This window comes from Myxine glutinosa, chromosome 1, assembly GCF_964187855.1.
Source record: "Myxine glutinosa chromosome 1, kmMyxGlut1.1, whole genome shotgun sequence".
NCBI lineage: Eukaryota > Metazoa > Chordata > Myxini > Myxiniformes > Myxinidae > Myxine > Myxine glutinosa.
In genome coordinates, this window is record NC_136261.1 from 211,163,635 (window position 1) to 211,190,031 (window position 26,397).

The 26,397-nt window shown below is 41.7% G+C and overlaps 1 protein-coding gene across 1 annotated transcript; it reads left to right on the top strand.

The window, feature by feature from the left end:
* The first annotated feature begins 352 nt into the window (after positions 1-352).
* Positions 353-26,397, top strand: LOC137415069 (uncharacterized). The gene is made up of 3 exons (XM_078783100.1): positions 353-943; positions 3,904-3,998; positions 24,778-26,397. The coding sequence occupies exons 1-3, from the start codon at positions 553-555 to the stop codon at positions 25,009-25,011; spliced, it is 720 nt and encodes a 239-aa protein (XP_078639226.1). The 5' UTR covers positions 353-552; the 3' UTR covers positions 25,012-26,397.

Sequence of the window (26,397 nt, forward strand, 5' to 3'; positions counted from 1 at the left end):
GTGTTTTGCATGAGGCGTGCGTGTAAGCTGCTTTCCGATGCATGGGTGAACAAACATGGCGGACAGTGGCTTCAAATAATGTGCGTCCCCTCATATCCGGTTAGCACAGAGATCAGTGGAACAAGCCAACTCACCACGTCACCACAACCGGAAATACAAATAGGGCTGCATTTAGTTCGCTGTAGATCTGAGAGTAAGTGAAATGCAAAAAAGCAATGTAAGAAACATCATATTTAGTTGTGCTTTTGTAAATTAACGTATACTGATACAATACGAAGTTAAAATCTTTTTTTGTTATGTAAAAGGTTGTCGAAGTCGATGTTACGTGTTTTGAAAGTCACGTGACCACTGCCCCGGCATGGTTACGCTCATGTTCTGTGCGTGGTGGTGAAACTCTGGCTACAGTTTGTGATCATATACACTATACAGTATGGTGGAAGTAAACATTTTGATGTCGTGATATTGGTGGAGCGGAATTTCCATTAACGCGAAACATTTGAATCAATGTGTTTTCCGCTGGCAACGTCGCTGTGAGGCTCCCAGATTTCCACGATGGACCCGAAATCTTCAGTTTCGAGGAAGAAGGGTTGTAAAGGAGGATCGAAGGTGTCCAACCGTGGGTTCGTTCGAGCTTTGGTTCTTCCCGAAGGAGCCGCCTCGGATGTTCCGGCAAAGTCGCAACTCAGGAAGAAAACGGAAATCGATGGAGGGGCATTTATACCTCGTAAAAACAAGGTGGCACCACGTGGACCGAGGTCGTCTGCTGGATCGGCACCGTCCGGATCCCAAAACGCCGTTCGTCGTGGTCGGGGAAGCAACTTCGAACCGGTGCGGAATTCCTCGGGATCCAAAAGCAAAACTTCCGAAGTGTTCGTGCTCTTCGTGGGAAACCTGCCGTATGACGTCACTAAGAAGCAAATCGTGACCCATTTCGGCCCTTTGGGTGGGTTCACTCACGGCCACTGAACTATAACACTACGTGGAACGGACAGTCTGCGAACACACACACAAAAGGCCCATAGGCAGTGAGTTTTACATGAAGCCACGGGATCGCAATGCATTATGGGATTTAGTCACGCAAAAAGCGTATTGCTTTTGTATCGCTGTGATTGAACGACGTACACATCTTGCAAGATTTATATAGAGATTTCTTTCATAATTGCACATTTGTTTGTTGTATTTGTATAACTACAGTTGAAAGTTCTTGCCTCACTCTCATCAGCTCATTTCTGAAATGCAACATATTTGTTACTGTATACACTGTACAGAAAATGTTCATGTACCTATCATGGACATTTATGCATGTTTACTCACTATTATATCTATGTATGTGTACATGTATGAAGTATATGATGCAATTTAAGCGCTTTGTTGTGCTACACTTCCTTTAATTTTTTTTGACATGTTTATTGTAATTTGCTTTGTGTGTGAATTATGGACAGTATGCCACAAAATTACCTAAACTCGACCTTGATAGCCATGTTTTGCCTTGTATTTTGTGCAAGTACAGTGTACATTACAGTATTAAAAAAAAAACAATGACAACAAAACGCTTAAGTTAGGGTATATGTCAGGATACCAAGACCAGCAGGGATGAGGGTTGCATCATTAACCATACTCGGAAAATGAGAATACTTCAAAACCGATGTATTTACGTTTCATGATGTAATTTCACTGAAATATTAATATCAGAATGTTTGTATTAACAGCTTAGTAGTACATTTGTCATAATCAAAGTTTAAATTCATGTGAGAAGATGATACAAATGAACAGCACACAACAAAGGCAAGGTTACAATGGTCACACTTTTTTATAATGTACCAGTAATATCAATATATAAGAATTGTCATACAGCAACATGCATTTCAAATGATTGATATAAGTGCATAGTGTATATTTAATAAATGAAGTCATGTTTCTTATTGCTGAATTTCAATAAAGTTTACCATGAAATTCATACAAAGACAAAGACAAGTCAAGCAAAAATTACATCCCTACTTGTATTGATGTACATGTGTCTGATGCAGATTTGATATGTGTTTTCTGTAAAATGTTTGGTATGACATGCATGCACATTGTCTTGTGGGTATGATTTGATTGTGTCTTGTGTAAATGAATGTTTGTTGTCATGTGTATTTATCTGCCTTGGTAGTATAGTGGGAAGTATATTACAAATGGAAATTGTAATAGTAACATGTCAAGTAATATGTGCTAACATAAAATCATTAAAAAAAACATTAAAAATATATTGATTCAAATTCAATAAAACCTGCAAAATATAAGCAATAGATAGATAATTTATCAGCTCCCCAAAACGTACAAAACGGTTATCCCTAAGATGACAAATTTTGAAATAGACATTGTCACAACCGTACATGCCCAAATAGTCCAAGGCATAAATGTTAAATAATAAAAGATAAAACAATAAGGTATCAAATTCCATCTAATAAAATAGAAACATCTGTCAAAGAATTAAAATACTGAATACTATTACATCTGTTGAATGCCCAATAGCACTGAACATGTACTACACAAGAATGAACGCTCGAGACAAGCTGGTAATGGACACGGACTGTCATGAAAATGGTTGTTTTTTTTCTCCAGATGTGCAGGCCAAAATAAAACCAAATTTGTTCTATCTTTAGTCATGTGTGTAACATTGATAATCATGGATTCAATATTTTTAGTACGTTCTTGCGATGAAAATAATGGCAAAATTTATCTTGGAAAACGTACACCTACCCACAAAGGCTATGGGGGCATTCATTTTTCTGGGTGCATACGATAGGGGGCGCCATACATGTCGGTGGCTTCAGCGGATCACGGGCACCGTCCGTTCCACGTAGTGTTATAGTTCAGTGCTCACGGCTCGTTCACCGAGGAATGTAAAACGTTGTTGCCATGTTACATGAACACGAAACTGCACATGGAACAACAACAATAGGAAAGTTATGATACAAGTTTGTCCTTTTAATGACATTTATTTACAAGAGATTGACTTCGATATATTTAAGATATATATAAGACGAGCTGAATGCACCCGGCGTTGCCCGGGTTATTTTTGAGTGATTTGAATCTTCTGTACATAGGTCTGACGCGAGCCCAGTAACAGTCAGTGCTCAACGATTCCTTGTTCTTTCTTCTGTCGGGCACCGCGAGAGAGAATTTTGAAAGCATGTGTTGCAATCAGTCAGATATTCCTATTAAGTGCATAAGTTGTACTTCAAGAGAATTTTGAAAGAAGAAGAAGATTTATTGCGAAATTGGCACAGCCCGGCCGAGGCGGCCTCAACCGGCCTCGCCACCAAGCCTATAACCCTCCCGGGGCCCGTCCCGACATTTTTTGTTTTAGAGGTTTCCTCCTATCTTTCACCGTTCAGGAGATCAGCGCGTGCAGACAAACAAACAAACAAAAACTTTCTTCTATCTATAGACTAGCCGAAAGCACCCGGCGTTGCCCGGGTTCTTTTTGAATGAATTTACTACTATAATTCAGCTTTTACTCGGAGCCGTAGAAGATTGACGACTATAATTCAACTCAGCTTTTAATTGCGAAATGGGCCCAGCCCGGCCGAGGTGGGCCTCGACCGGCCTCGCCACCTAGCCGAAAACCTTCCCGGGTCCCGTCCCGACATTTTTGGTTCTTTTTGAATGAATTTACTACTATAATTCAGCTTTTACTCGGAGCCGTAGAAGATTGACGACTATAATTCAGCTCAGCTTTTAATTGCGAAATGGGCTCAGCCTGGCCGAGGTGGGCCTCGACCGGCCTCGCCACCTAGCCTATAACCTTGGAAAATGGAAAATGTACTGATTTGGATTTATTCTGATGCACAATCAGCAGTTTAATGATGGTGCTTTCTCATTTGGCTTTTTCATTTGCGATGCCCCTTGTCACCCCAGCCAAAGTGAAAACTGTGCGGTTGATGACGAACAAAGAGACTGGGAAACTCCGTGGCTTTGCTTACATTGAACTTGTGAACAAGAGGGCGTACAAGGTATGTTGTACACTGCTCCTTTCATATTCCATCTCCAGGCGCTGCATAACATCATTGCCGGGCACCGAAGGGGGAGTACTCAGTTTTCACTCTGGTTGTTTGTTTTGCTTGTTTTCTTTCTTGTTTGTTTGTTTGTTTGTTTGTCCGGGCGATATCTCAGCCATCCTTTGAGCTAGGAAGCTGAAATTTTGACACAATAATGAGTAAGTACTTTGTCCAAATTGGTATTTTTTGTTTTTTGAATAATTGATTAATTGATGAGTTACTTAATTATTATCAATTAATTAAGTACTGATTTTCCTTTCTCATCTGGGCAATATCTCGGGTACCTTTTGAGCTAGGAAGCTGATATTTGGACATGACAATGACCAAGTGATTTGGCTGTAAAGGCTATTTTTCGTTTATTGATTAATCAACTAATCGATTAATTATTTAATTATTCGATTAATGATTAAAAAAAATTTTTTAGTTACAGATTCGGATGAAATGGTGGTGGTTTATGTGTTCTCTTAGCCAATTGATTAATCATTTTAAAAAATTATGATTATTATTTATTTATTTTAATTATTAATCATTTATTTATTTTCTTTCTCATCTGGGAAATAGCTCAGGCACCTTTTGAGCGAGGAAGCTGTTATTTGGACATGACAATGACCAAGTGATTTGGCTGTGAATGGTATTTTTGATTTATTGATTAATAAATTAATCGATTAATTATTTATTAATTAATAAATTAATTATTTAATTTTTAATTAATGACATTTTAAAATTAAATTTCTAAAAGTTACATCTTCGGATGAAGCACTAGTGGTTTGGTTATGCTATTAGCCAATTGATTGAGAAAATATTTTGTGACAATCTTTTATTGATTTTAATTATGCAATTAATCAATTAATTATTGTGCCCCTCTCCCTCCAAATACAGTCTGTATGAGCTGCACGGCGGTATTGCCGGGTGCCGAAGGCACGGCAATGCCACACTGGAGGATATTTAATTATTTGGCATTGGGGCGGTGTACTTTGAATGTATCTGTACTTTTTTTGTTTCTTGTTATTTGCCGGAAAAATTCCGGCAAGTATGTTGGTTTGGTTTGTTGGTTTGCTCCTGTTGTCCTGTTGGTTTGTTTGTCTGTCTGTCTGTCTGTTTGTGCGCAGTACTACGTCTACATCGTTGCACATAACATTGCCATACTTTACACACACATTTGCCTTGCCCTGGAATAGACTGTGCCCAATTTTTAACTCTCTCGGCCCAAGGCCTTCATTGAATGAATGAATGAATGATCGTTTTAAGGCAATTTTTCCCCGCTAGAGTGGGGGTTGGCCTTGCGGGCCCCATGACCTCATGGGGCCCTGTTTGAGGCAATGTTTTTATGGCCGGATGCCCTTCCTGACGTCAACCCTTAGTCGCCTCTTACAATGCGCAGGGATACGGTGTACCTATTCTAAACCGGGGTACACACCGGATCATTCATCCCAGCAAGCTGGTACTCAATTTGCGGACCTCGGAAGGATGACAGGCTGAGTCAACCGCCCTGGTGTTAATTCAGCGATCGACCGGGATTCTAACTCAGGAGCCTCCATTATGACGTCATAATTCGATAATTTGACAAGTACAAAACTTCATCCAATCAAGATGCAATTTATTGAGCGCCATGTTGGCATAAACTGGTGGAGAAAAAAATAATAATGATGACGTCATCGGTCACATGGTTCGGCCGCCATCTTGGAAAAACCGAAAAACTTTGCACCGCCATATCTCCGAAAGTGCTGAATATAAAAAATTTAGACATGGCGCATTGTAAAGAACTCACCATGGGGGAATAACATATAGTAATTATGATATCATAGGTTCCTCCATTATGACGTCATAATTCGACAAGTACAAAGCTTCATCTGATCAAGATTAAATTTCTTGAACATAATCTAGGAATAAATGAGTTTATAAAACAAATAATGATGACGTCATTGGTCACGTGGTTCGGCCGCCATCTTGGGAAACCGAAAAACTTGATCCAAAATGGCCGATTAAAAAAAAGTAAATTCCGGCAAGTCCTCGGTCTCTGACCTATTTTTCATTTGTTTGTTTGTTTGTTTGTCTGGGCGATATCTCAGCCATCCTTTGAGCTAGGCAGCTGAAATTTTGGCACAATAGTGAGTAAGTACTTCGTCAAAAACAAATTTTTTTTGTTTTATGAATAGTCGATTAATTGACGAGTTACTTAATTATTATCAATTAATTAAGTACTGATTTTTGTTTCTCATCTAGGCAATATCTCAGACACCTTTTGAGCTAGGAAGCTGATATTTGGACATGACAATGACCAAGTGATGTGGCTACAAAATATATTTTGATTTATTGATTAATCAACTCCTCTTCGGGAGTTGAGATTAATCTCCTCTTCGGGGAGAGTGATGATTGGTGTGATGATATGGTGCGGACTCGTGATTGGCAGGAAGTATTCGGGGAGAGTGATGATGACGAAAGTGACTTTGAAGGTTTCCACCTTTAGGTACTTGTGTAATCCAACCTCAGCTCAGTGGTGCCATCTGTCTACAGTTACATGACTTATCTTTCACACTGTATGTACTGTACCACATATTCATTTTGTGCCGTCATTTCGTCGTCGATGCTTGGTTATCTCAATCAATATCCTGTTGTATATTTTATCATTTATTTTATCATGTGAGACTGAGAAAATAAAGTTGCAACAAAGTTGTAAATACATTTTATAAAGCCAATTTAGGTAATTTTCCGGTCTCATTTGTCATTTTTGACCTACCCAGACTGTTTTCTACGCTTTTTTCCCCTTGTTTATGACCTGAAGAATCATTTATTATTCTGACAACCAGTTGCACATATTATTCCTTGCTTGATGCTGAGCATTTAAAAATGATCGAGCATGGACTTCTGTGCACAAGTGATTTTTCTACATTGAAATATGGTTCCAAAAACGATGTGCTTCCCCTTCTCTCCCCATCTTGTCTACCGCTCCCCTTTTTATATACTTTGGTTCTTTGTCTGTTTGATTTGTTTGTGTGATAGATGTTAGCTCTTTCACGAGCCTTTATTATGGATACACAAAAAAAAAAAAAAAAAAAACATCAATTAATTATTTAATTCTTCAATTAATGACTCAATTTATTTCTTTTTTTAAATTATATATTCGGATAAAATGGTGGTGGTTTCGGTATTCTATTAGCCAATTGCTTATTAATTTAATTATTTTTGCGATTATTATTTCTTTATTTTAATTATTAATCACTTAGTTATTTTCTTTCTCATCTGGGCAATTTCTCAGGCACCTTTTGAGCTGGGAAGCTGATATTTGGACACTATAGTGACCAGGTGATGTGGCTGTAAAGGACATTTTTCATTTATTGATTAATCAATTAATCAATTCATCTATTAATTATTTATTGATTAATAAATTAATTATTAAAGTTTTTTATTAATGACATTTTAAAATTAAATTTCTAAAAGTTACATCTTCGGATGAAGCACTCGTTGTTTAGTTATGCTATTGGCCAATTGATTAAGAAAATATTTTGTGACGATCTTTTTTTGATTTTAATTATGCAATTAATCAATGAAATATTGTGCACCTCCGCCCTCGAAATACAGTCTGTATGAGCTGCACGGCGGCAATGCCACACTGGAGGATATTTAATTATTTGGCATGGGGGCATGTGGTATTCAGGATTACAAAGCAGATAGCGAAAGAGAGGTGTGATGTGATGGGGGTGAGTTGCTTGAAGGATGAAGTGGGACAAATCGTTGTGGACCCAGATGGAATTAAAGGAAAATGGAAGAGATATATGGAAATGCTGTTCAATGCAGAGAATGAATGGGATGGCAACATAGAGAGTAACCCAGTTTTAGGACCGGCAGAGAAGATAACCGAGAAGGAAGTTGAGGAAGCGATAAAAGCAATGAAGAGTAGAAAAGCGGGAGGGCCGATGGGAGTTGTGGGAGATATGGTGAAGGCAGCAGGAAGTTGGGGTGTGAAGAGAATGGCAGAGATCTGTAATCTGGTGGTGAAAGAAAGCCGCATTCCAGTAGATTGGGAACTGAGTACCCTCGTCCCTCTATACAAGGGGAAAGGTGACCCTCTGGACTGTGGCTCATATCGAGCGATAAAGTTATTGGAGCATGGAATGAAGTTATTGGAAAGGGTGTTGGAGAGGAGGATAAGGAAGAAAGTGAAGATCGCCGAAATGCAGTTTGGATTCATGCCAGGAAGAGGAACGACAGACGTGCTTTTTATTGTAAGGTAGTTGCAGGAGAAATACATGGAAAGGAGGAAGAAGTTGTTTCTTGGGTTTGTTGATCTGGAGAAAGCATTCGATGGGGTTCCACGCAAAGTTGTGACATGGGCATTGATGAAGTTAGGAGTGGAGGAATGATTGATCAGAGTAGTGATGGCAATGTACGAAAGAGCGCGCACAGCTATAAGGACGAAGGACTGGAACAGTGGTGAGTTTGAGGTGAAGGTGGGAGTGCATCAGGGGTCGGTACTAAGTCCACTACTATTTGTAGCTGTGATGGAGGTGCTGGCTCGGAACGTAAAGGAGGGTTTGCCGTGGGAGTTGTTCTATGCAGATGATCTGGTGTTGATTGCAGAAAGTATGGATGGACTGAAGGAGAAGATGAACAAGTTGAAGGAATGTATGGAGACAAAAGGTCTGAAGGTGAATATCGGAAAGACGATGGTGATGGCAGATGGTAAAGCATGTGGTGAGGTGGAAAGAACTGGGAAGTGGCCGTGTGCTGTGTGCAGGAAGGGTGTCGGAGTGAACTCCATTCAATGTACAATGTGTGCTGAGTGGGTTCATCAAAAATGTAGTGGTTTTTGAGGGTCATTAACCAGTGTGGCAGCTACATTCAAATGTAAGGTGTGCACAGAGGGAGCTGCAGATGGAGGAAATGTTGAGTTGGATCTTGGAGACTGCGTGAAGCTGGAAGGTATGAAAATATTTTGCTACCAAGGAGACATGCTGAATGGAGAAGGTGGATCAGACTTGGCAACGGTTGCTCGAGTGAGATGTGCATGGAAGAAGTTTCGGGAACTGAGTGGCGTGCTGACGAGGAGGGGAGTGTCATTGAAGCTGAAGGGAAAGGTGTTTGCTGCATGTGTGAGAAGTGTTATGATTTATGGGAGATGAACATGGGTAATGAACGTAGAGCAGCAACGAAGCCTGGAAAGGGTGTAAATGCGAATGGTTCGGTGGATGTGCGGAGTATCGTTGAGAGAGAGGAAGACAAATGATGAATTGCGAAAGATGATGGGAATAGAGCCTGTGATGGATTCTGTTAAGAGAAACAGGATGAGATGGTTTGGTCATGTGTTGAGGAAGGATGAAAGTGACTGGTTGAGAAGAGTAAAGGAAATGAATGTAGAAGGAAGTAGAGGACGGGGAAGACTGAGAAAGACCTGGCTCAAGATGGTGGAAGAAGAAATGCGGGCAAGGGGGTTAACAAGGAGAGATGCAGAAAATAGGGCAAGATGGAGAAGATTGGCACGGGGACCGCAAGGCTAACCCCCGCTCTCGCAGGCAAAATGGTCTTAAAATGCCTGTTGTTGTTGTTGTTGTTGTTGTTGTTGTTGTTGTATGGCGGTGTGGTACTTTGAATGTATCTGTACTTTTTTTTTCTTGTTTGTTTCTTTGTTTATCTGGGCGATATCTCAGCCATCCTTTGAGCTAGGAAGCTGAAATTTTGGCACAATAGTGAGTTAGTACTTTGTCAAAATTAATATTTTTTGTTTTTTTGAATAATCGATTAATTGATGAGTTATTTAATTATGATCAATTAATTAAGTTTACTGAGTACCAGTTCACTGGTAATTCCCTGTTTGTCGTTAAAGGCGGCAAAAAGGGTTGGCGTCAGGAAGGGCATCCGGCCGTAAAACATTGCTTCAAAAAAGGGGACCAAAAAAACAACAACAACCACGGTTCCCGAAAAAGGCCAACCCCCGCTTTGCGGGGAAAATGGCCTCTAAAGGTGGTTATATTATATATATATATATATATAATTAAGTGCTGATTTTCCTTTCTCATCTGGGCAATATCTCAGACACCTTTTGAGCAAGGAAGCTGATATTTGGACATGACAATGACCAAGTGATGTGGCCACAAACTATATTTTGATTTATTGATTAATCAATTAATCGATTAATTATTTAATTATTCAATTAATGACCATTAGTTTTTATTTTTTTTATAGATTCGGATAAAATGGTGGTAGTTTCAGTATTCTATTAGCAAATTGATTATTAATTTACTTATTTTACGAGTATTATTTATTTGTTTTAATTATTAATCACTTAGTTATTTCCTTTCTTATCTGGGCAATTTCTCAGGCACCTTTTGAGCTGGGAAGCTGATATTTTGACACTATTGTGACCACGTGATGTGGCTGTAAAGGATATTTTTGATTTATTGATTAATCAATTAATCTATTAATCATTTATTGATTAGTCAATTAACCAATTAATTATGTAATTTTTTTGTTTACTGACTTATTTAATTAATTTTCAAAAATTTAAAGCTTCAGATGAAACACTGGTGGTTGAGGTATGCTATTAGCCAATTAATTAAGAAATTATTTTACAATTACTATTTATTGATTTTAATTATGCAATTAATCAATCAATTATTGTACACCTCTCCCTCCCAATTCCGTCTCTGTGCTGCATGGCCATATCGCCGGGCGCCCTGGCAATGCCGCGCTGGATGATGTTATTTATTTATTTGGCATGGGGGCGGTGTACTTTGAATATATCTGTACTTGTTTCCTTCTTGTTCTTTCTCTTTTTTTCACTGTTCAATGTTAAACCACACTCGTTACATAACAGAGTCATAACAAAGACTTTAAAAATTGTAGGTGCTGCTTCCTTGCTTGACGTTCAGCATTTGAAAGGTTAAGAGCATGGACAATCCTCATAGGTCGGCATCCATGTGGAGGAGGAAATTACTCCTTCGGAAATGCCCCATTGAGTGTGGTGAGAAAAGCGGCGCCAGTGTTGTGATGTTGCTGTTACCCAGATCTCAGATCTCGCGAGATCACGGCGAGGTCACGTCTTTTCGAAGCTGTTCCATGCGCTCACGCTTTCGAAGCTAAGTGATCTTTCACATTTGTGTTTTTGTCGTATCTTTATCTTTCTTTCGGTGCATGTACCTATTGGGGTGACTTTAATAGGTTTCTCGGTGTTGGTTTTTCATACCTGTGTACAGAATCGTCGGTTTTTTCGTATCGTGTATTCTGAGGCCTAGTGTAGTACTACACTAGTAGGCTACCGTGTCCTCAGACCTTGACTTGAGGCTTTTGTTTTTTGTCTCAGCGGTTCTTCGATCGCGCTGCAACTACTTTCGGTCTCTGTTTTTCACGGTCTTTTCACCCATACTCCCTTGTTTTAAAATCTCAAAAAAAAACAAAAATTTTTTTTTCCTTCCCTGTTCTTATCCGCTTGTGCGTTCTTATTTGTTCTTTCATTCTTCGTTCTTTTGCTCTTTCGTTCTTCGTTATTTGTTCTTTCGTTCTTCGACCACGTTGTTTGAGATCACGTGATCAAGTTGTTAATACATGTTTCATCTGTCCCCTGAAGAACTTTATTATTATGTCATATTCTATAACACTTTTTTCTACTTCTTCTATAAAAGGATGCTTTCGACTTGCTCACCAATTCTATTCATTCCAAAAAAAAATTCCATCTCTTACAGTGCATCTTTCATTCATTCCCTAAACTCTCCAGAACTCCACCCATCCTTCAGCGTCCTCAAACGTATTTTTGACTCAAATGTCTCAAGAAACTCATTTTGCAATAAATGTTCGTTTCCCATAAATCGTACACTTTTCAAAATCCAATCACACCCCTCCCCTCCAAATCTTCCCCATCACCCATCTCTGTCAAATCTTCCCCCTTGCCCCTCCCCCCCAAATCTTCCCAAACACCCATCCCTTTCAAATCTCCCCCCCTGCCCCTTCCCTCCTAAACTCCCCCCACACCCCTCCTCTCCGAGACTCTCCCTCACTCCTCCCCTCCTAGACTCCCCTCTCACCCCTCCTCAAAGCGTCCTCCCCGCTTCTTCCCCCTTCCAACTTTCACCTTCATCTTCCTCAACCTTCTGCCTCACTCTTCCCCCTCCTCAAATAACACCTCACTGCGCCTCACCCAAACACCATCAAACCTTTTGTTCGCCCCATTCTTCCCTTTCTCCAAGCTATTCTGTAATCTCTGACACACCTGCAACAGCTCTCCCTACCTCTTCTTCCTCTTCCACATCCTGCCCGACCGCTCCCCCCCCCCTGTTCTGTATCCGATGCTCCCCCTTCCTCTTCCTTAACAGTATGGACCTCAAACATCCGGGGCCTTCGCTCAAACTTAACTGATCTCTCCATACAGGTTGCTTCTGACAAACCAGACGTGATCTGCTTAACAGAAACCTTCCTCCTTCATGATGTCTCTGATTCCTTGGTATCTCTCCCAGGTTACTCCCTCCTCCGGTATGATAGACCTGAGCCTCGTCCTGGAGGTGGGGTTGCTATCTTTATAAAAAACTCTCTTCCTCACTCGCCCTGCACTGCCCTCTCTCCACCTCACCCCCAGGAATACCTTTGGCTACGGCTTCCCCTTCGCTCCCACCTTTTGTTCATATGCGTGTTGTACCGTCCACCAAACAGTGATGACTCCATCTACATCTCGCTGTCTGATAATATGGACCAACTTCTATCTACCCATCCCAACTCTCTCTTCCTCATATGTGGTGATTTCAACTGTCACCATGCCAGTTGGCTGGGGGTGGGTACCTCTCTCACCAGCCATGGCTCTTCAGCAAAGGACTTCTGTGACTCACTGGGACTGACACAATCTGTCAATTTCCCAACCCGGATCTCAGTCAACGGAGAATCTTCTCTTCTGGACTTGGTTATGACTAACTTCCCTGAAAATGTCTGCTGCTCTTCTTCTGCTCCAATCGGCTCTTCTGATCATGTGCTTGTTAAAGTGGACATCTCTCTGACCATTTTCAGAGAGCCTCCTCAGCGGCGACGAGTCTGGCATTTCACTCAGGCCAACTGGCACGGTCTTCAAGCAGCCATCAATCATCTGGACTGGTCTCCCATCTCGACTGCCTCTGACATCAACTCATCCTGGGAATTCTTCCAAAGTAAATTGCTCTCTCTCATGCACAGATTTATCCCTTCTCGTCTTCAGTTGTCATACCCTTCCTCCTGTCCATGGTACACGGAATCTTGTGGTGAGGCTATTGCCCAGAAACAACTTGCTTTCGTCTCCTGGAAAGCAAATCCAACGGAAGGAAATCTCATTTCCTTTCACAAAGCCCGAAACAAGTGTGTGTCCACCCTCAGGAGAGCCAGGAAACAATATCTCTCCGTCCTCAGGACCGAACTCTCTTATCTGTCTCCCTCTTCCAAATCCTGGTGGCGTCTGGTAAAATCTGTTTCTGGTGTTTGTTCCCCCTCCATCCCCTCCCTCACCTTAAATGGCCACACGGCTGACTCCGCACCTGAAAAAGCTGAATGCCTCAACTCTGTGTTTGCCTCTAAATCTTGTGTCCCAAACCCATCCCTCTCTGTACCCACCGTACCCAGTCGTACCCAGCTGCTCCTGGACTCTGTGTCCTTTCCTCCTGACAAGGTGGAAAAGTTTCTGTCAACCCTCGACTCTGATTCTGCAACTGGACCTGACGGCATCAGCCCACGGGTCCTAAAATCATGTTCTTCCGCTCTTTCACTCCCTCTCTCTGTTCTCTTCACCCTCTCTTTTGCTCAAGGTCATCTTCCATCTGCTTGGAAATCTCCCAACATCACCGCTTTGCACAAAAAAGGTGCAAAAACAGATCCCAGCAACTACAGACCAATCAGCCTTCTCCCAATTATCAGCAAAGTCATGGAATCCATCATTGCTTCAGATATGAAATCTTTCCTCTTCTCCAATGGCTTGATCTCTGATCATCAATTTGGTTTCAGACCTGGACACTCCACTCTGGACATGCTGCTTCTGCTTTCTCAACAATGGATGGAGGTCCTAAATGCCAAACAGGAAATTAGAGCAGTCTCCCTTGACATATCACGTGCCTTCGATACGGTCTGGCACCCCGCTCTGCTCACCAAACTCTCCTCTTTTGGTATCCATGGAAATCTCCACGCATGGCTGGCGGACTTCCTCTCTAGTCATAGTCAACGTGTGGCCCTGAATGGGTTTCTCTCATCTCCTCTTCCTGTTCAGGCTGGAGTTCCCCAAGGCAGTGTTCTGGGCCCTGTGCTTTTTCTGGTCTTCATCAATGATCTCTCTGACTCTCTTGAAAATCCTCTCTATCTCTTTGCTGACGACTCTACTCTCTGTCGCTCCATTCTTCATCCCTCAGATCGGCAGTCTGCAGCCTCCTCACTCTCTGCAGACCTTGACAAAATCACAGACTGGGCAAACAAGTGGAACATGTCTTTCAATCCTGACAAATCTCACACTCTTACGATGTCTCTCCGAAAAGACCGACTGGACAACCCTCCCATCCACTTTCTGAATAATCCTCTCCAAGAAGTTCTGTCACTCAAGCTTTTGGGTCTCACTATCTGCCATGATCTTTCCTGGAAAAACCACATTTCAAATCTGGCCTCCAAAGCCAGTCGCCGACTGGGCATCCTCCGTCGTGTGAAGTCCTTCCTTGGCACACCTGAGCTCCTCACCACATACAAGGCTTTCATCCGCAGCTCAATGGAATACTGCTCTCCCCTCTGGGCTGGTGCTCCTGCCTCACACCTAGCTCGCCTTCGCGCTGTTGAAACCAAAGCATTCAGAATCATTGGAATCTCCCACGATGAAGCTAACTCCAAGGGCCTCTCACTCACTCACCGCAGGCAGGTTGATGGTCTTTCCGTCTTCTACCGACTCCTCTCTGGCCTTGCCCCCCCCAGCTCTCTCTGGGCTCTGTCCCGCAAATATTCCTGCAGGTCGCACAAGATCTGCCTGCAACCCTCTTTTGGTTAAACTGCCAAAATCAAGACTCTCTGCTCACCTTCACTCCTTCATTCCTCTTTTCTCCCGCCTCTGGAACAAACTCCCTCACTCTCTTCAATCCCACTCCACCCTCGAAGTCTTTAAAACAGCTGTTCACCACCATCTCTTATCTTCCCCCATCCAAAACCTTGATCTTTTCTACCCCCGCTAATTTCACCCCAATTCCACTTTTTGAAATACCAACTTCTGTCCTGGAAGTCCTTGGTGTCCTTGTGATTTATACTTCTCCCTCCCCCCCCCCCCCCCCTTCCCATGCCTCCTCCCCCCGGGCCCTCTCCCTTCCACACATCTCCCTGCTCTCGGATGTTGTGTTTGTGTGCTTCCCATTTTCTCCCCATCTTCTCCCCATCTTGTCTTCCGCTCCCTCTTTTTGTGTATTTTGTTTGTCTGGTCGATTTGTTTGTGAAGCAAATGTTAGCTCTTTCACGAGCCTCGATTCAGTATACATTAAAAATAAAAAATAAAAAAACCAAAAAAACCCAGAGTGCCCTGGGAAGTGACGGCACTTCCCCCAAGCTCTGTGGCTGCCTTTATCTTTGGCATTTTTTTGTTGTCACGTATATTCATCTGTATGTGTATGTGTGTGGCAGCTCCATTACCAGCCTTCAATCATGTAAAAAAGTACTTGTTTTTTAAAATGTTTAATTTGCGAAAGTGGTTCAATCATCAACGTGGTTCACGAAAGTGGTTCAAGCCTTGTTTTTGTGATCGCATATCCTCTACTTTGGGTTTAAAGCACCCCATAGTCATGGACATTTTGTTTTTAAGTTGCACGAACATAGCGTAGCAAATGTAAGGAGAAAATAACTAAAAAGATAAACCCAAGAAAAGAACTAAAAAGATAAATTTTTGTATTTCGAATTCCATTAACTAAGCCTTTAAACATTCAAGACAAAGTGGAAATCTTTTTTTTTCTCACGTCGCATTTTTACATCTGAACTTTAATCTAACGGATTATTAGTTTTAGTAAACTGCCTTATTTTCAGCGAAAGCGAATGCAGCAAGAAATAGACAATGATTTAAAGGTCATCTGTGACTTTTTATATACTTGTGCAGTGCACAGCATAGGCATATGTAACACAAACTATAATATTGGGCACAAGCATGAATACTGTAATCACGAGTGCATAATCTCCTATCAGGGCATTTTTCAGATAAAATTATTGGGAAAATACCAGTCTATATGTATAATACTCTTACTGAGTGATTTGTGACATCTATCAGATTAGCACAGTAAAAGCTCATTAGTAACTCTCAAGTCTTTAGCGAGTCATTAACTTGTGGTAATTCTCAAGCAGTCGATTGTGCTCCGAGGCATATATTAATTTCCTCGCTTATTGTCCCCCATCGCACCGCGGAGCGAAAGGGGGACTATGGTTTTCCCCTCCGACCGTGTGTGCGTCCGTCCGTGCGTGCGTCCGTCCGTGCGGGCGTGCGTGCGTAAGCGAAGGACCGAATTCTAATTTGGTGTGTGAGTGCAACCCACGTCAAAATCCAAGATGGCCGCCGCCATGTATGTCTGAAACTTGAGCAGAATATCTTGAAAAACAAGCATTCTGAGTATTGCGCTGCAATACATGTCCCCTACCAAAGTTCAAAGTGCCATAACTTTGTCAAAAATGATCGAATATGCAAATTTATGCACGGTTGATGATGGTTTTCAAACTTGATCTGAGGTATGCTGAGACACGTGTGTCACGCCTCGCCTCGTTGATAAGCCCGCAAGGTCGCTCCGTGGAGCGGCCTGCACGTATTGCACTGTGTGAATTATATAAATTATTACCAACTCACGGTCTGAGGTACTAGCGATTCAAGAGATATCCTTTAAAAAAAATATATTTTCGTTTAATTAACGATATCTGCCAAACCAAGTGCCCTATCGCAAATTCCAAAAGGACATTTTAGTAGACTGACATGCTGAACAGATTTGTGAAGTTTTCCCTCGATTGGATCAAAAATGAGGGAGGGGCTCGGTTTTAAAGGTTCATGCTTAAAAATGTCATAACTCTGAAACCATCAGTAATTTATTATATTTTCCGGTTCACGATCAATGATCGATGTGTATATATATGTTGCTCAGCTTGGCGAGGCGTGACACGTTGCTCCGCCCCTCCCAAAAGCGCGCGTTGTGTCGCGCTGTTGACGTTCGCGAGACGAGGCTGAGGACGCGCAGTGCGGCTTGAGGAGAACTCGAGAATAAACAAGAGATATCCATTTTTAAAAATATTTTCGTTTAATTAACGATATCTGCCAAACCACATGCCCTATCGCAAATTCCAAAAGGACATTTTAGTGCTGAACAGATCTGTGAAGTTTCCCCTCGATTGGATCAAAAATGAGGGAGGAGCTCGGTTTTAAAGGTTCATGCTTAAAAACGTCTTAACTCTGAAACCATGTGACGCTTGACGTCATGCTCGCTGACTTTTTTGTTCGTCATGGGTATGCGATTTTGCCTGTAAAGTTTGGCCTCTATCTGTTCAGCCATTGCAGAGAAAAAGGGGTTTTCGTGTTTTCATGAAAAACAATGTGGTGGCTGAACCACGTGACCTGTGACATCATAATTAGCATTAAAATATTCTACAGACCGAGTCCATCATATGGTGAAAATTTTATCTCAATCGGTCCTATTATTGCAGAGAAATTGGTTTTTAAAGGAAATTAAAACTTAAAATGGCACTGAGTTAAGGATCATCAGAATTATCAGAATTCCCAAAGTTCAAAGTGCATAACTTTGTTAAAAATGATCGAAACGTCGTGAAGTTCGAACTTGACCTGGAACTTATCATGAGGAAACCATGTGCCAAGTTTGAAATCATTAGCTTTAAGCGTTTAGAAAAAAAGTCCGGAAAACTGTTCTTTGCGTGACGGACTGACGGACTGACGGACTGACGGACTGACGGACTGACGGACTGACGGACTGACTGACGGACTGACGGACGGAGGGACGGCGTGCAAACCTATAGTCCCCTCCGGTGTACACCGGTAGGGGACTAATAAGCATTCTGAGTATTGCGCCGCAATACCTGTCCCCTACCAAAGTTCAAAGTGCCATAACTTTGTCAAAAATGATCGAATATGCAAATTTATGCACGGTTGATGCTGGTTTTCAAACTTGATCTGAGGTATGCTGAGACACGTGTGTTACGCCTCGCCTTGTTGATAAGCCCGCAAGGTCGCTCCGTGGAGCAGCCTGCACGTATTGCACTGTGTGAATTATATAAACTAGGGCATGCCCGTACTATATCTATATCTAAAATTATATCCCCCCCCGCCCCCTCTATTTACATGAAATGGTTTGGTCCAAAGCGAACGGCTTGCGAGTGGTGACAATCCCCCCCCTCTATTTACATGAAATGGTTTGGTCCAAAGCGAACGGCTTCCGGAGTTTGGTAAAGCAATCGCCATCGCGTGCACAAACGCGCAGGAAAGCGAATGAATCGCAAATTCGTTTTTATTAGTTTTAAAACTTTATTAAAACATAGTTTAACGGCAACATAGTTTTCCAACGTGAAATAAATGAATACGCTGTCAAATGTGCCATCCGAGGCAGAGTGTGTCCGCCACGTTCGGCACACGCGATCGTTCGCTGCTCTCTGATTGGTTGAATCGTTTTTTGGACATAGCTCGGTAAGTAATTGTCCGATTAATATGAAACCTTGAAAAGGCACATCCTCGGGTCCCCAGCAATATACCTGGCAAGTTTCAAGTATATCGGACCCGTGGTTGTCGAGAAACAGCGGTCACAGACAAACACACAGACAGACACACAGAGATTACTGGCATTATAGATAGATTATTACCAACTCATGGTCTGAGGTATTAGGATTCAAGAGATATCCATTTTTTTATGGCACATTGGAGAAGCCAATGCGAGGTTTCTTCTTCCTCAGCTTGTCACAACTCTGTCAAATGCGATCGAGTTACAAAAGTCAGAATTTGACCAAATCTGTTTTATTCGTTTGTTAATATACCTCAGCTATTGACAAATCTTTAATTAGAATTTTATTTGGGGTTAAAATGACCGTGACAGGTCGTGTCCAACGATGCTTTCAGTCTCTACATGTGATAAATAATTAAATCCGCAAACTTGATGCCTCTTCTTCTTCATGCAATAACAACTTCTAGCTTCCAGACCGTACATCCAATCATCTTGAAATTTTGCACACTTGTTACTCTTCATGACTTCTACTATAGTATGAAGTTTCACGTCGATCAATAAAGCGATTCAAGAGATATCCATTTTTAAAATATTTTCGTTTAATTAACGATATCAGCCAAACCACGTGAGCTATCGCAAATTCCAAAAGGACATTTTAGTAGACTGACATGCTGAACAGATCTGTGAAGTTTCCCCTCGATTGGATCAAAAATGAGGGAGGGGCTCGGTTTTAAAGGTTCATGCTTAAAAACGTCATAACTCTGAAACCATGTGACGCATGACGTCATGCTCGTTGACTTTTTTGTTCGTCATGGGTATGCGATTTTGCCTGCAAAGTTTGGCCTCGATCTGTTCAGCCGTTGCAGAGAAAAGGGGTTTTTCGTGTTTTCACGAAAAACAATATGGCGCCCGAACCACGTGACCTGTGATGTCATAATTACCATTAAAATATTCTACAGACCGAGTCCCTCCTATGGTGAAAATTTGATCTCAATCGGTCTTATTATTGCAGAGAAAATCTTTTTTAAAGGAAATTAAAACTTAAAATGGCACTGAGTTAAGGATCATCAGAATTATCAGAATTCCCAAAGTTCAAAGTGCCATAACTTTGTCAAAAATGATCGAAACGTAGTGAAGTTCGAACTTGATCTGTAACTTATCATGATGAAACGATGTGCCAAGTTTGAAATCATTAGCATTAAGGGTTTAGAAAAAAAAGTCTGGAAAACTGTTATTTGCATGACGGATGGACTGACAGACTGACAGACTGACAGACTGACGGATTGACGAATTGACGGACTGACGGACTGACGGACGGAGGGACGGCGTGCAAACCTATAGTCCCCTCCGGTGTACACCGGTAGGGGACTAATAAGCGAAGTACCAACTTCTAATCTGGTGTGTGGGTGTATCTAGGCATAAGGAAGAACGCTATTGAAAATTGCGTCGCCACGTCAAAATCCAAGATGGCCGCCACCATATATATGTCTGAACCTTGTGAGCGGAATATCTTGAAAAATATGCGAATTACCAACTTTTAATCTGGTGTGTGGGTGTATCTAGTCATAAGGAAGAACGCTATTGAAAATTGGGTCGCCACGTCAAAATCCAAGATGGCCGCCACCATATATATGTCTGAACCTTGTGAGAGAAATATCTTGAAAAATAAACGAACTACTCACTTCTAATCTGGTGTGTGGGTGTATCTACGCATAAGGGAGAACTCTATTGAAAATTGGGTTGCCACGTCAAAATCCAAGATGGCCGCCTTGCGTCTTCCACTTTGTCAACTCATCACTTCACCAATGGGGGACCAAGGCGTAACGCTTGTTTTGCTGATATGGTGGTGGATATTTATAAAAGCCTTTAAAAACAAACTAATGTATTATAACTGAACAATTTTAATTATTTTATTGAAATAATTATTGTTAATCAGACCAAAAAAGATACATTCAGTGCTGTATAAAATATCCCACAATGCACTGCATTTTAAAGATTGATGCACCAAATAAGGAAGGTTGGTCTTGACAAGAAATCTGGACAAGTGGAGCCTCCTTCCAAATTTCTAGTTTTTCCTTCTTAATAGTTTGCTTCTGCATCCACCTTGCCCACTGTGTGTATCCTCACCTACTCCTCATTCCTCCGCACATCTCTTATTGTCCCTCGTCACACCGCGGAGCGAAAGGGGGACTTTGGTTTTCCCCTCCGTCCATGTGTGCGTCCGTGCGTGCGTGTGTGCGTGCATGCGTTGAACCTTGTGAGCGGAATATCTTGAAAAATAAATGAACTTCTAATCCGGTGTGTGGGTGTATCTACGCATAAGGAAAAACGCCATTGAAAATTGGGTAGCCACGTCAGAATCCAAGATGGCCACCGCCATATATGTCTGAACCTTGTGAGCGAAATATCTTGAAAAATAAACGAACTACTAACTTCTAATCTGGTGTGTGGGTGTATCTACGCATAAGGAAGAACGCTATTGAAAATTGGGTCACCACGTCAAAATCCAAGATGGCCGCCACCATATATATGTCTGAACATTGTGAGTGGAATATCTTGAAAAATAAGCGAAGTACCAACTTCTAATCCGGTGTGTGGGTGTATCTACGCATAAGGAAAAACGCCATTGAAAATTGGGTAGCCACGTCAGAATCCAAGATGGCCACCGCCATATATGTCTGAACCTTGTGAGCGAAATATCTTGAAAAATAAACGAACTACTAACTTCTAATCTGGTGTGTGGGTGTATCTACGCATAAGGAAGAACGCTATTGAAAATTGGGTCGCCACGTCAGAATCCAAGATGGCCGCCGCCATATATGTCTGAACCTTGTGAGCGGAATATCTTGAAAAATAAGCGAAGTACCAACTTCTAATCTGGTGTGTGGGTGTATCTACGCATAAGGAAGAACGCTATTGAAAATTGGGTCGCCACGTCAAAATTCAAGATGGCCGCCGCCATGTATGTCTGAACCTTGTGAGCGGAATATCTTGAAAAATAAGCGGAATACCAACTTCTAATCTGGTGTGTGGGTGTATCTAGGCATAAGGAAGAACGCTATTGAAAATTGGGTCGCCACGTCAAAATCCAAGATGGCCGCCACCATATATGTCTGAACCTTGTGAGTGGAATATCTTGAAAAATAAACGAACTACTAACTTCTAATCTGGTGTGTGGGTGTGGCTCCAACCCACTCGCAAATATTATCGACTCTTCCATGTTTCCTGCGTCTTCCACTTTGTCAACTCACATCACTTCACCGACTGGGGACCTAGGCGTAACGCTTGTTTCCCTCTATTTTGTCCTTCACAACCCTTCTTTTTTTGTATACTAAGTCGAGGCTCGTGTAAGAGCTAAAAGTGCTGTTGTGCTCGTGATAAAAGGCTCGTGCTGTTTGTGTTGTCTCCTCTTCTGCTGTTCATTTTGTTCTGTAGCATCCTGATCCATTCTATGTTCTAGTTTCTCCAAGAGCCTTGACTCGGTATAACAAAATAAGGAATTGGTGTGAGAATTGAAACTAGGTTACGGGTGGGGGAGGAAGGGGGGATTTTATGTTTTTTATCCTTTACTAGATCTCGTCTCACGGAAGAGTGGGGTGACCAAAGGGCTTCATGTAAATTAGATATGAGCTGTACTTTTTGAATAATGAAAAACAAGGCCAACAAACATGAAACTAACATGCTTTTTTGCTCTTATTAGGCTTCCAAGCCGACAGGCCTTCTTAGGATTAATCACTATAGTTGCACCGATTTTTGTGAAATGACTTTTACAAAAAAAAAAACTTACAGCTGGCTGTGCCAATCTGTACATGTTTATAGCACACCCATGAACTTGATCCCAACCGTTTTTGTTTTTTGGGGATTTCGTCCTGTATTGGTGGCCATCTTGGATTTTGTCCAACACATAAAACAATCTTCTTCTCCAGAACTACTAAACTGATTGCCATGAAAGTTGGCAGACAGCTTAAGCACCCCTTGGTGGTGTTGACATATGAGTTTTAAGCTCAGTACTGGTCATATATGCTAGGTATTCACAAAACACTGAAGTTTGACAAAAATAAGTAGCTTACTGCATGTAGTTTGGCCTGGTGATGCTGAATGAGCCACAAAAAGCAGTTAACACCGCCGGGCGACGAATGGCCGTAACAGTTTTAATTCTGAGGCGCGTAGCCGAAACTGGCTGTTGGTCCGTCGTGTGCGGGTGAAGGAACCAAAATGTTAACGTAGACGAAACACATGGGTTTATTTTCAGACCCAACACCATGCAAACAAGACACAACAAATAAAATATGCCACCATAACGATTTCAATAAAGTAAAGCATGGAATGAAAATGAACAGTGAGTTTAAATCTAATGTCTAACATGAGACGTCTCCACTCGGTCACAAATACAACACATGGGGGAAAGATATTAAAAATGAAAAGTTTTGTTTTATTCGGCTGGTACTCAGTTCTGGTCCAATTTGCGCTGGGAGCTTGATGGTCGCGGCAATCTGTGCAGCCACCCACGCAGGAAACGCTCCAACAAATGGCGCCGAAAATGCCCAGGCGTGAGCAAGCAGCCAACCGGCCCTTCCTTGTTTCCACCGCCAAGTGAGTCATGGCTCTCTGCTCTCCTGAAAAGCACCGAGTCAAACACCCCCTCCTTCAACTTCGCAAAGGCTCCACAAAGCTCTGAAATGTGCTCTTAACAGGCGCACACGAGACAAAGCGACTATGAGAGAGAGAGAGAGAGAGAGAGAGAGAGAGAGAGAGAGAGAGAGAGAGAGAGAGAGAGAGAGAGATTCTTATTCTTCTCTTCCTCGAACCATCCCTGTGACGTCACCCCGACCAATCGCCGAATTCCACTGAATCGCTCCATGGTCGGGCTCGGCCAATGACGAACCTCGGGGCATGGCCTTTTTCCTTACTCGGTTGGTGGGCTGGGTAAATTGTCGATCAAGAACGTTTGGCTTCTGTCGGCATGGTGTCGGTTATTGTTGTTAATGGCAGGTTGTTATTACCCTCGCCAGAGGAGAGGGTATTGCATTTGAGTCTGTTTGTCTGTCTGTCTGTCTGTCTGTTTGTCCGCAAAGAATAAATATGATTTTCTCTCCAACCGTTGGTCCGATTGACAGGAAATTTTCACCATCGGTGCAACTGCACCTGTAGAATTTTTTTTAATGATAATTATGATGTCATAGGTCACGTGGTTCAGCTGCCATCTTGGAAAAATCGAAAAACTTTGCACCTCTATATCTCGGAAAGCGCTGAATAGAAAAAATTGCGACGTGGCTCATTGTAAAGACCTCTCCATGGGGAATAAAATATGTTAATGATGATGTCATAGGTGCCTCCATTATGACGTCATAATTCGACAAGTACAAAACTTCATCGATCAAGATGAAATTTCTTGTGCATAATTTAGGAATAAATTAGTTAAAAAAAAAAATTATGATGACGTCGTCGGTCATGTGGTTCGGCCGCCATATTTGTTTGAACACAAAAGCCTTTAAAAACCAGTGAAATTACATCCTGGCACGGGTTTGCAATCTCTTGATTGCTCATTTTCTTGTTGTTGTTGTTGTTGTTTTAACAAGCGTGAGTTTTATTGGATGGCCTTGTTGCAATTTGTAAAAACATCGGAAAAGGTCACAGGGGGCAATCATATACTGGGAGAAACTAGCCTTGGACCCTACCTAGTTAACAAAACAGCACCCCCCATGTGGTGACACGTAAACGATCTTAAGCTCCAGTTTCCCTGCTTAAATACATCGAGATGTCTCCTACTCGTCACGGTCCATGTTGCACTATACAATCCTACCTGCACTATGGTATTTCATCCCCTACCCCCACAAACGTAACAATACCTTGCGCATTCTTTCCTGCTGATGATGGATTTGGGCTCCATTTTTCCCAGAAAACGTATGAATGGGGTTCAATGTGAGTGGCAGCAATCAGACTGCTCGCAAGCTGAGAGCAGTGTTCACAGTTTTACTTTACAAGTTGTTCTACATAGATCCACGATTATAAACAATGTTATCTGAGGAACGACAAATTGTTTTTGGGATTAATTTTGTGTATTCTTTTCTTGTGGCCTTTAGAATGCCTTTCAATTGCATCAGTCCACAATGAATGGGAGGAAGATCAATGTGGAATACACGAGTCCAGGTAAACCGACCACTGCCAAGAGAGAGAGACTGCAAGCGAAAAACAAGCAGCGGCTCCAGATTGAAGCAGATCTCAAAAGAAAGGGAAGATTTGCTGCTCAAAATGGAGCGCGAACAACGGGCAAAAACACACACTCTTTGAAGCACAGCTCATTGGGACAGAAATAATGGCTACCTTTTTGTGGGGTCTAATCAATATCTGATCTGTTGTCCGATGTCATACAATCTGGATTATTGGTTGTTCTTACACAGTCGTTCAAACTGAGGAAGACTGTCACAATCACTTTCTTTTATTTTTACTGAGATTTGTTGAAGTCACAAGATTGAATGCTTCAACACAAGTTAATTTGAATGGTGTTGCACTTTTACTGCTTTAATAACATTTGTTGTTTTAAAATACCTTGAAAAGCCTGCTCCCTATGGGAGCTGGCAGGGAGGGGGGAGGGGGAAGGGGGGGCGGGGGGGAGGTGTATGTGGGTATGTGCATACCATTCAGACAGTGGTGTGTTAATAATTATTATTTTTCTTTGATGGCCACAATTCCCATTTTCTTGTTTTGCTCAAGGTTTTCATGAACCGGCTGGCAAGTCCTGGCGTCCGACTTGAGTTATGGCAGGAATTAGAAATTTAGCCGTGGTGCTGGCGATAGCTCGCCTACTCTTTGTGAAGGACACCGTGGGATCTGTAATGTCCACCAAAGAATGCCTGCAGATGCGATGCCAAGTTTAGCATCCATCCGAGAGACGGCACACACATTCATCAATGTCACATAGCTGGGCCGAGATTCAAACACAGGATAGACAGCTTATAGGTGTGTTTACAGCCCTCGGCTATCCTGCCAGCCCCAATGTAAATATTGAGGGTACCCTATTATTTTTGTATGATTTTTTTTTTTCTGCTCTCACTTTTTCACCTTTATTATTATTCTTTTTTTTTGTGCAACTGCTTGAGTGATTTACATGAAAAAAAAAACATGGGAAATAACGATAACGGTCAGCTGTGCTCTAATAATGACGTCATAATTGGATTGGTTGAAATCCTTATCTGATCATTACAAACACTTGAGGGTGATTTACGAAGAAATTTGTCAAAATATTTAATTTGATGACTTCCTTAGTGATGTGGTCTGGCAGCCATTTAAAGATAATAATAATAATAATAATAATAATAATAATAATAACCCTTTAAAAACCCTTTTCTTTGAAGTGGCTGAACAGATTGATGCAAAACTTTAATATAAGATCTGTTACCCAAGCTTAATAAAGTTTCATAACTAAAATGCCATATGTCACATGGCCTGGCATCCATGTTGGATTTAAGCTAAAACCTTAAAATCCATCCAACCACAAAACCAATGGATTTGAAACTTTAAGTGTGTCACTGACTATCCATGGGGATAAAAGTTTGACAAATAAAACGTTACACATTTTTTTGTGGGGAAAAGGGAAAAGCTTAAAGTAGTTTCAGAGCAGAGGTTTAAAAAAAATGTTTTCCTTCGATCCAAATGGCTGCTAAACCAGTTCTTGCCTATAACTATAAAATGAGCTGTGCATG

Bases quoted from the DNA above. Each gene is read 5' to 3' on its own strand.
- LOC137415069 (XM_078783100.1), top strand. From the start codon at position 553: ATGGACCCGAAATCTTCAGTTTCGAGGAAGAAGGGTTGTAAAGGAGGA. The intron at 944-3,903 runs GTGGGTTCACTC...TTGTCACCCCAG, and splicing joins GACCCATTTCGGCCCTTTGG to CCAAAGTGAAAACTGTGCGG. The intron at 3,999-24,777 runs GTATGTTGTACA...TGTGGCCTTTAG, and splicing joins TGAACAAGAGGGCGTACAAG to AATGCCTTTCAATTGCATCA.